Source organism: Kryptolebias marmoratus, linkage group LG4, assembly GCF_001649575.2.
Source record: "Kryptolebias marmoratus isolate JLee-2015 linkage group LG4, ASM164957v2, whole genome shotgun sequence".
Classification (NCBI taxonomy): domain Eukaryota; kingdom Metazoa; phylum Chordata; class Actinopteri; order Cyprinodontiformes; family Rivulidae; genus Kryptolebias; species Kryptolebias marmoratus.
In genome coordinates, this window is record NC_051433.1 from 169,976 (window position 1) to 180,647 (window position 10,672).

Consider the following 10,672-nt stretch of genomic DNA (forward strand, 5'->3'; position numbering starts at 1 on the left):
GGACCTTGACTTTTCCCTCCTCCAGTTGAGCTTGTCTGAACCGGGCCAGAGCTGTCCTGAAAGACAAGGTAGAGGGACACAGTAACCCAGAAGAACCACTGAAGAGCCACAAGGTTCTGCTGTGGTTCCACTGTGATCCACAGATCTTTGTCCAACAAATATAAACTCAACAGAACCATCAGGGTTTACTGGAACTAAATCAGTAGTTCCAAATGGACCTGGACCTGGACCTAAACAGACATGATCAACATCAGGGCTCTTATCTGGTTCTGTTTGTGATCCGGATTACATCTCAGGTTCAGTCTGAACAAGTGTAAAACCACCAACAGAACCCAGAACTGCCAGCTGATTCTGACAGGACCATGGTTCCACACTGGTTCTGCAGATGTTGTGAGTGGAACAGGAAGTACTCACATGGCCTTCTCAGCGTTCCTCGCCTGCACAAAGAGGAACATCCACAGTCAGAGCACACACCTACTTCACATTATCAACAGGATCAAACACTGAAGTTACCCTCTGATTCCACAGCTCAGTGGAGTCTGGATTAACTCGGATTAACTCCAGATTAACTCTGATTAACTCCAGATTAACTCCAGATTAACTCTGATTAACTCCAGATTAACTCTGATTAACTCCAGATTAACTCTGATTAACTCCAGATAAATTTAGATTAACTCCAGATTAAAAACTTTTAGACTGCTTAAACCTCAAATAAATTATTCTATCCTACAACCCTGATTCAGAAAAAGTTACTGTTGTGTAAAATGTCAATAAACTGACTGCAGTGATCTGAACATCTCAGAAACCCAGATTTTATTCCCAGTGGAACACAGGTAGCAGATCAGATGTTTCAACTAAGAAACTGAAGCATTTTTAGAAATAAGAAGACAATTTAGAATCTGAAGGCAGCAACTCGTCTGTTTCCAGATGTTCCAGATGTTTCCCTCTGTGCAGCATCTGTAAACATCTGGACCTGAGGTCGTCCCATTCTGTCTGTTCAACAGTCCTGGATGGGAGCTCTAAAACCTGGACTAATGCACCCCCATACCATCAGAGAGGCAGGCTGACCTCAGAGGAGACACATCTGGCTTCTTCTCTGCCTGATAGAGCTTTAAGCAGCATCTGTGGACGCCCCTGTGAACTGAACAGAACCAGAACCAGCTTTGACCTTTGACCTCAGAGGTTTCTACAGATTGATGTTATGATCTGGAGATGATGGAGATTCAGGACCTTTATTGTGAAAGTGTTCCTCTGTTGTCAGACACTTCCTGTCAGCTGGTGAACCTCTGCCCATCTTCAGCCTCTAAAAGCTGGTCTTACCTGCAGTCCTCTGACTGACCTGCTGACAATTAACTTTAATTAGTTAGAAATGTTCCTCCAGATGTTCCTGACTTTACAGACCTTTGTTTCCTCTGGAACAACATCTTACAGACGTCTTGCTGCCATCAAATTCAAAACTGCCTCTTTAAAAAAAAGGAACAATTTGTTTTAGTTTAAACATCCGATGAGTTAGTAAAATATGGGTTTATGAAATGTACAGATTGTTGCATCCTGGTTTTATTTACAGTTCACACAACAACCTTTTAGAAGTGGATTCCAGCAGCAAAGACTTTAAAACTGTTTTTCTGGGTTTTAAACAGTAAATCAAGGTTTGAGGAGTTTTGTTATTTCTGATCAGGAATAAAGTTGCCTTGTGACACCAAATTCATTTTTACCCCAAGTTTTCAAGATTGAAGAAGTTTATTGTTATAAATAAATCACCACAGAGGATACACCAAGAAATAAAAACCTTACTTTGTTTCCTTCATAAAACTGAAATAAACTTAACTCCAAGAGGAAATAAATAAAGTGAGTCCTGTCGTATGTAGTCAGAATATTAGGTGTAAATAGTTATTTCTGTTGTGTAAAATGTTAGTCTTAATGTCAGATGTGTAGGTGCAGCATTTATAAATGTACAATTTTACAGAAGGGTTATTCAGACAGATAACAGATTTAAGTTGTTCATGAATCAGCTGTTTTAACTCAGTTGAGTGAACATTTTCAGTCAAATCGTTTTTAATCCACTGCTCTCAGCTCCCACCAGACTTCATTCAAAAATCAGCCGTTTTAACTCAAACTGGACCGGAACCAGACCGCCTTTTCTCCCGAGTCTTTGACCTCTCAGCTGAAGAAATTAACAGATCATGATTTATGAATTAAAAAGGATGAAAGTCTCACCATGTCCGCAGCTTTTAGCCACAAATTATCCGCCTGAAACAATAAAAAAGGTCTCAACAACACACGATGCTCAAACAGGAAGTACGTCATCAGCTTTTTCCGCCTTCTAGGCCGCAAGAGGACACTACTGCCCCCTACCGGAAGGGCCTGTTCCTGCAGGTCATATTAATGAAATGAAATAAAGAACATTATGAGGAGTTTAGAAAGGAGATGTTAAAGGCTCTGGGTGGTAAGAAACAGCTTCCAGGTGACTGGGCTGCTACAGCCACAGGGATCAGAGAGACAGGTAGGAAGGGACTTGGTGTCATCTGGACAGAGAAAAGATGATCAGGACACCTGGTGGCGGAATAGTGAAGTGCAGGAAGTTATCCAGAGGAAGAGGTTAGCCAGGGAGACATGGGACAGAGAGAGGACTGAAGAGAGGAGACAGGAATATAAGGAGATGCAACATAGGACAAAGAAGGAGGCAGCTAAGGCAAAACAGGAGGTATATGATGAGTTGGACAGGAGGCTGGACACTAAGGAGGGACAGAAGGACTTGTATCGACTGGCAGGACAGAGGGACCAGGCTGGAAAGGATGAGCAGCAGGTTAGGCTTGTTAAAAATAGAAACGATAATGTTCTAACAAGAGAGGAGAGAGTGATGGGAAGATGGAAGGAGAACTTTGAGGAGCTGATGAATGAAGAGCATGAAAGGGAAAGAAGAGTAGAGGTCCCAGAAACTGTGGACCAGGAAGTGGAAAAGGTTAGTGAGGATGAAGCTTTGAGGAGAATGAAGAAGAGGAAGGCAGCTGGACCTGATGACATCAGAGGAGGGATGGAAATGTCCAGGAGAGATGGCAGTGAGTTTTTTTACTCCATGATTCAAGGACATTTCTGAGAGTGAGAAAATACCTGAGGAATGGAGGAGAAGTGTGTTGGTGCCAATCTTTAAGGGCAAGGGTTATGTACAGAGCTGTAGCAACTACAGGGGGATGAAGATGATGAGACTCACGATGAAGATCTGGGAGAGAGTTGTGGAAGCTAGACTTAGACAAAATTCAGTCTCAGGGTTGTCTGAGCAGGAAGAGTTCTCTGACTGAAGTAAAACTGCTGCTGGTTTATTGGTGACTAATTACTAAAGAATAGAAGGTGTCAAAGGTCACAGTCTAAGAGAATTAACAGCTCACCTGTCCACCTGGAGGAAACAGGAAGCAGGCAATCTGCTCCGACACTCACAAGTTTCTGCGTCTGATTTTAAACTCTGAGGATTAAAGAATGAAAATGTCTGTGTGAAACTCAGAAGAGGTTGTTATTCAAACATAAACAGGAAGCTTTTTTCAGATGAGGAGACCTCAGGTGAGTGAGTCCAACAGATGAAGACAAAATGTTCTCCTGATTGATCTGTTCAAGTAATCAAGCTTTCTTTTACTAACACGATGAAACAGATTGGTGAACACAATCTGCTCAGGTTTGGACACAGAGTTAGAGAGGCTGAGATGGTTTGGACCTGTGCAGAGGAGGGACAGTGGACATATTGAACAAAGGATGTTGAATATAGAGCTATTGGGAAGAGAAGAAGAGGAAGACCACAGAGTAAGTTTATAGATGAACAAGGATCTATAAATGGTTGGTGGGACAGAGGAGGATAATCCACTGAGGAGACCAGCTGAAAGGAGAAGATACAGGCTGATGATCCTTCCAGAGCACTGAGTCCCCCTCAGGATTTCCCACCAAACAGGAGCCAGTTCTAACCCAAAGCCAGAGCTGGCTGAGCACCAGCTCCTCCTGGTTCCACCGCCGTTAGCTCCGGGTCTGGCACCAAAAGAACGGCGCTAACTCAGCACCAACCTTACTGGGTCAGAGACGGGTTGTCAGATAAGAAATGAAAAAAACATTGTACTGTTGCTTTAAACTGATTGTTTTTTAATCCAAACTGTCATGTGAGCTGAGTGAGGGTATATGCAGTTAGTTTCACTTTTAAGACAAAATACTTCAACATGAATAATTAGTCAAATAAACATTTTATCACTGTCTCTCATCTTTCTGCAGTTGGGGTGTGTCTGTGGTTTTATGTTTTTGTTTTTTATCGTGAGTCACAGAACACCAGGCAGTAGATTGGTGCACCACAATATATTTTGATTTCAACGTCATGAGGTCAAAGGTCAAAGTCAAAGGTGATCGTGGTCTCTAACTCTGCAAGTGTGTAACATAGGAATGCCAAACTGCACATATAGATACCTCATGGGTTAAGGATGATGCTTATGGATTTCAGGGTCACAAGGTCAAAGTTCAAAGTCACAGGTGACCCCTTTGGTAAAACATTTACTATGCTCCAGCAGGTGACTTTGCCTCTGGACAGATCCGAAGACCTCACCTGACCAGTTGTTTCTGCTGATGTGTATTTATCTCATCCAACTTCTTCTGGTTCTCCTGTAGCTGGTTCTGCGAGAAATCATGCTGGGAAAAACAAGGAACCTCAGAGGACTCTATCGGTTGGAGTTCCGGCAGTATAACCCGCTGTCCTCCCCTTCACCTCAATATGAGCTCCGCAGACTCTATTACCCAGCAGGCGGCAGCAGCAGAAAGAACCAGGCGGGGCAGGAGGTGAATCAGCTGAGTCCAGATCAGATCAATCGAATCTTAAAGGTTGGTGTAGATTCAGTCTACCACAACACAAGAGTTCTAAGAGTTTAAGAAAGGTGACTGTACTTTTTCTTTTGTTTCTTCAAGATGTTTTCTCTCTCATCTGAAAAGCTTCTTCAGTTCTGGTTTTGGTCTGGTTCTGATCCTGGTCTAGGAGTTCCAGGTTTACAAGTCATTGTTGGGACAATCATATTAATCTGGTTGTTGAAGTCAAAAATCAACATCCTCAAACAACTCACAGGAGAGACAAGTGGGTTAGAAACTCAAGAGTTTTCAACACCCCTTTCAGTGTTTCACCACCTAGAAACCTGATTTTCCCAACCAGGGACCAGAACTGCAGAAGTCTTTTGGATATGAAGTCCAGCCACCCTTTTTAACCTATCAGGAACCTTTAAGGTTAGAACAATGCAACAGGTTCTTAATGTTTTTTATCTGTTGGCAGGCCAACGAATACAGCCACACCCTCCCCAGAGGCCCCGCCTCCCACGGAGTCCTGAATTTTCATAGCAACACGCTACCATCCAACCAGCCAAGTGAGGACCGTCGGAGCAGCGCCACCTGCCTGTTGGGTCGAGGTGGAACTCTGTTCGGTGTGTTTGATGGTCATGCAGGCCCGGTGTGTGCACAGGCCATCAGCCAGAGGCTCTTCTATTACATCACTGTGGCGATGCTGCCACTCAGGATGCTGCAGGAGCTGGAGCATGCTGTGGAAGAAGACCGAGCTGTGCCGCCGCTGCTGGAGTGGCACAAACACCCCCAAGACCACAGCTGCCCCTACGGAGGAGGAATGTCCTTCCACAGCCTCCGGAACTACTGGCAGGAGAGGCTGGAGGAGGAAGAGGAGGAGCAGGAGGTAACACCATGAACATCACAGAATCAAATCCCAAAACTTGAGTGGTGCAAACTAGCACACACCAACTGGAACCAGAAGTCTTCTGGCCTTAATCAGGCAACTGCCCTTTTAATTAGTGAATTGGGGTTCCAGGCCATATCCAAGCTCCATCCTTTCAGTCAGAACATTTAGGTTTCATGTATGATGATATTATTTCATGTCTGCTCTTTGATTGGCTGCAGGACAATGTCAAAGTGACAACAGCGCTGATAGACGCATTCCGTCGTCTGGACTACGACCTGTCTGTGGAGGCCCAGGTCTACCTGTCCCTGTCCTCACCCAGGTCTGGCAGTTTCCGTTCTGAATGGTCTCTCCAAATAAACTTATAAACAGGAACAAGTTCTAATGAAACAGGAAGCACTACAAGAATCAACAGTACCAGCTGAAAATGGAAGAATTTGGAAGCTTCTGGTTCTGCCCTAACTTCCATAAAGGTGGTGATGTTTAGAGACAAATGGACCTTTGATCCAAAGGTCCAGACAGACCAGTTTATTTTCTGCACCCAAAGAGGCATTTTTCAGAAAACTTTATTGTAAAGTACAGAATCTTTTCTTAGGGTCATTGGATTGGTATGGAAGTACAGAACCTTTACAGACTAAACAAAAAGAAAGTTCTCTTCAGCAGCTGTGACAGTAGTTGCAAAGATAAATTCAGCTTGTCTGACATGAAATTGTTGGTAATGGTTCTGTTTACAGAAGCTTCTGGATGTTTTCAGCAGGTAAATCCTTCTCTCTGTCCACAGACGAGTGTCTCTTCCTGGGGAGGGTTTTTCTCTGTCCTCCCCCCTCCGGGTAGCTCTGTCTGGCTCCACTGCTTGTGTTGTCTATGTATCCAATGGTGTCCTGCATGTAGCCAATCTGGGAGACAGTCGAGCAGTTCTGGGATTCCAGGAGCCAGATGGCCACTGGTCAGCCTTCAGTCTCACCAATGACCACAATGCCCAGAACCCTGATGAGGTGCAAAGGATTCTGGGAGAGCACCCTCCTTCAGAGCGAAGGACGGTGGTCCGCCATGACCGCCTTCTGGGTCTGCTGTTGCCCTTCAGGGCATTCGGAGACGTCCGCTTCAAGTGGAGCACAGAGACGCTGAACCGACTCTACGAAACCCGACCCGATGTTCTATCTGCAGTCAGTGAGTCGGTCCGAACACTGCCACCATACTACCTGACCCCGCCCTACCTCAGCGCTCGGCCCGAAGTCACCCGACACCTTATCAGACCTGCTGACAAGTTCCTGGTGCTGGCAACTGACGGACTGTGGGAGCTGATGCACAGACAGACGGTGGTTCAGCTGGTTGGAGAACATCTGACAGGTCAGGAAAAGCTGGACAGGTTTAATAGCTGAGCGCACCACAATGCAAACATTTCACCTTCATTTGTTGCAGAAACACCAAATAATGTTCTTGAGTCTGGTGCCATCAACACTCAATCTCTCTTCAGTGAGAGAAAGTTTTATTTCTCTTTAACTACCATGCAACTACTGCAGCTGAGGAGGAACAAATCAAACCCTTGCGGTTTTTATAGCTACCCTTTGAGTTAGGGTTAGAGGTCAGGGGTCAGTGTGGGAGCACAGCTTGTTGGAATTGTCATTTCTTTGTTCTGACTGTTGGTCTGAGATTTACAGAGAAAATGTTTGTTGTTCAGGTCTTCAGCAGCAAAGACACATCAGTCCCAGCGTAGACATGACATTGGGCAGCCTGCACTGCCTCCTGCTGGAAAGGAGAGGCCGGGTTCTGTCAGTGCTGGAGGACCAGAACACTGCTACCCACCTACTGCGCCATGCACTGGGTGATGATGGCTACGGAGCCGTGGCTCCAAACCGCCTGGCAAAGATCCTGAGTCTGCCGCCTGAACTGGCCCGCCGGTACCGTGATGACATCACTATCACTGTCATTCACCTAAATGAGCTCTGACATCTGTAGGAGGTCAGAGGTCAGTAGCAGGTGTAAAAAGTATTTAAGTGTGCTTCATCCTCAGAAATCTGAACTCATCTTCATCAGGGTTCTCCTGTTCTGATTAAACTGGACTCTCAGGGTTCTGGTGGAAATTAAAAGTGGATTATCCTGAATGAAGGAGGTGACACAGAACAAACAACAGTAACCTCCACAAAGTGAGGGAAATTATGTCTCCATGTACCTTAATGCTCTGTTTCGGTCAGTGGATGCACCACAAACACCACATTAATCAACAGGTTCTGGTTTAGGAGTCCGGTTCATGAGGTTTGGGATTATTCTGGGACACAAAAATCATCCTGTAACCTTAGCAGAAAAACAGCTCAAAACCATAATGTTTGCACCTCTGGGCTGATGTTCTTCTAGTCATACTCAGCATTTCTCTTCTACCAAACATGGCGGCTCGAGTTCATACTGAAGACCTGGATTTTGGTCTCTTTAGACCACAGAACTTTCTCTCAAACCTTCTCTGAAAATTTTAGATGTTCTCTGGGAACTCAAGGCGGGTCTACCTGGACCTTCTCCAGCAGGGGGACCTTCAGTCTTTTACAGTGTAGTTTTGTACCAGTTGTGTTTCCAGGTGTGAACTTTCTAAGTGCTGCAGGTTTTAAACTGGGCCCTTCAAATTTGATCTAGATGGAAAAAAGCACATAAATCCCATTTTCTGTGTTTTCACAAATTGATCTAGATTTTTCAAGATCACAGACTGTATTTAAAAAAAATCTGTTTTGAAAGTCAACTAAGCCAGTCCAGGTTTGAAGGTATTCTTGGGAACTGAACCTGTTATAATGTGGTCTGAGGATCCGTCCATGGATTAATTGGCCCTGGACAGAAATAATAAAAACTTTTCCTAAAAAGTCCAATGGCCAAAGATTTGGGGAAAAAGCTTTTTACCAAACTGTGGAATCAGAAACGGTGTCATCTCCTCTGAGATTGATTATTCTTCCCTTATGGAAAACAGGGTGGCTGTGACTCGTGGACATGGAACATGGACATGTCCACTTGTGGACATGGAACATGGACATGTCCACGAGTCACAGCCAACCTAATTAACTTCTGACTGAATCTTTTAAACATAATACTTTGTAGAAGCACAAAGATTAAAATGTTTTGTGTTTCAAATGAATAAATCAAATTTAAATTGAAGACTGAATAACAGAGTTTGGTCGAAGTGTTGACCTTTGACCCATCTTTGGTTTGTATCCTGAAGCCTTATCAGACTCGATAACCTGTTACTGTAAACTCAATAAACTTCACTCTTCTTAACTTTTATTTTGTGTGTGTTGTTCAGACTGTTGAATTTGTTTGTTTTTTAATGGCACTGAGTTCAGTTTATGAGTAAATATTTTAGAAACAATCCTCACCAACAAATCAGAGAACTGGAACCAATTTCCAGCCAATCAGGAGACATGAAAAATAATATTTAATAATTTTACAAAATCAAATTAGATTAGAAGAACACCAACTAAATACTAAATGGCCTCAAACTAACCAATCAGATGATACTCTCATTAGCTCCGCCCCTCACAGCTCACAGAGCTAATTATTGGCCGATGCACAGAGAGGCGGAGTTACATGGAGAGCTCGCCCAGAAAAGCGATGAAAAACACAGAAACAGGAAGTAAAGTTGTGTCACATGACCATGTGCCCAGGCAACAGGACGCAGCCAATAGGAAGAGAGCGAGACATTTGAGTCCATCTGAAAATAAACAAACAGCATCCTCTGATGTCAAACTGGTCCAATAAGAGGTCAAAATTTCCAAAATAAATGTCCAGCATCCAGAGCAGTGTTGTTGATCACCGCCTCGGGGGCGGAGCCAGCAGCTGTGTGGCGGTGACAGACTCCGGGAACAGGTTGTGGTAGGTGGGCAGAGGGACGTAGGCTGCCGTGATCATTCTACCTGAAAACACAGGTGAGATGAAGTCAGAGCTGCTCTCTGATTGGTCCACAGACAGCAGTCATGTGACAGCAGGTCTTACCTCTGAAGAATCTTCCGTGGAGAGCGTTCACAGAGGTCATGGCAGCGAGGATGGACAAACATTTGACATAAACGTTCCCCTGAAAGACAGAAGACATCAGAGATCCTTGATGCTGACGGGATGACTCACTACGCTCCGCTCTGAACGAGTCCAGGAGCATGTATGAGGTCGTTAGTAGACTGATGACATCATACATGTAAATATAAACATGTATGTAGGCTCTGTGTGCATCAGTTTCTGTGTCAACAAACCTTAAAGCAATGTGACGGGGAGGAAACTTCTGGCTCACCAGCAGAGGCATAAATAGTCCTGCTGTTTGAAAAGTTTTATGATAAAATCGATCTAAGATTAAAGTTTGATAATGGAGTGAAATTAAATATCTGAGAGGAATCACGATGCAGCGTGGCTTCAGTTCTGTCTCCAGTTTCCCCTGTCTCTAAAACAAGCGTATATGGGACACGGGGATCGCACATTTTCCCTAAAAGTTTGTTTTATAGATCACAAACTTTGCGAGGAAAGTGATGTACGCCAGTTTCATAAATGAGACCCCGATCATTTTCTTTCCATCAAAGACCTAAGAGACACATCGTCCTTCCGCTGACTGTCCGTCCACCATGTTGGAGCAGCAATCCTGGTTTCTGTCTAAGCTTTAGGATGCGTCATCGATTCAACTAAAGAAATGGAAACTGTATCGTTGGCAAAGAAAAGACTCCTGTTCAGAATGGAGGACTGAACCTGAGACAAAATCAGACAAAGTTCAGAGAAAAAACTTCCAAAGGAGGTTCAGAAGGTCTGAAGTGCTGTTGATCCGGACCTGAGGAAAGTCTGGATCCTTATAATTAAAATATACAGAGATAAGGACTGGATCAGGGGGGCTGATAGAACCAAATCAGGAGGTTTACACTGAACCAGATCACCAGGTTTACACTGAACTAGATCAGCTGGATCAGGGGATTTACACTGAACCGGATCAGCTAGATCAGGGGGTTTACACTGAACCGGATCAGG

The 10,672-nt window shown here is 44.2% G+C and overlaps 2 protein-coding genes and 1 long non-coding RNA gene across 6 annotated transcripts in view; 1 reads left to right on the forward strand and 2 right to left on the reverse strand.

Annotated features, from left to right (window-relative positions):
- On the reverse strand, positions 1–2,336 carry LOC108229294. The gene is made up of 3 exons (XR_001808290.3): positions 2,218–2,336; positions 415–437; positions 1–56 (listed from the first exon to the last, which is right to left on the reverse strand). It is a non-coding gene; the product is annotated as an uncharacterized LOC108229294 (long non-coding RNA).
- Positions 2,337–3,285: 949 nt separating this feature from the next.
- Positions 3,286–8,645, forward strand: LOC108229293 (pyruvate dehydrogenase [acetyl-transferring]-phosphatase 1, mitochondrial). Its single transcript, XM_017404961.3, has 6 exons — positions 3,286–3,555; positions 4,636–4,845; positions 5,285–5,695; positions 5,917–6,017; positions 6,477–7,045; positions 7,377–8,645. Exons 1-6 carry the CDS (start codon positions 3,541–3,543, stop codon positions 7,643–7,645), a joined length of 1,575 nt encoding a protein of 524 aa, XP_017260450.1. The 5' UTR covers positions 3,286–3,540; the 3' UTR covers positions 7,646–8,645.
- A 428-nt stretch (positions 8,646–9,073) lies between these two features.
- LOC108229166 (RNA-binding protein 39) overlaps positions 9,074–10,672 on the reverse strand; it is an 8,743-nt gene continuing 7,144 nt past the window's right edge. For 2 of the 4 annotated variants that reach the window (XM_037975126.1, XM_037975128.1), the window contains exons 13-14: positions 9,665–9,743; positions 9,074–9,585 (exon numbers count right to left, since the gene is read on the reverse strand). In XM_037975126.1, coding sequence (XP_037831054.1) covers positions 9,482–9,585; positions 9,665–9,743 — 183 coding nt within the window. In that variant the 3' untranslated portion in view covers positions 9,074–9,481. Of the gene's footprint in view, positions 9,586–9,664; positions 9,744–10,672 lie in introns of those variants that run through there. The other 2 variants (XR_005233053.1, XR_005233052.1) reach the window with 2 other exon arrangements.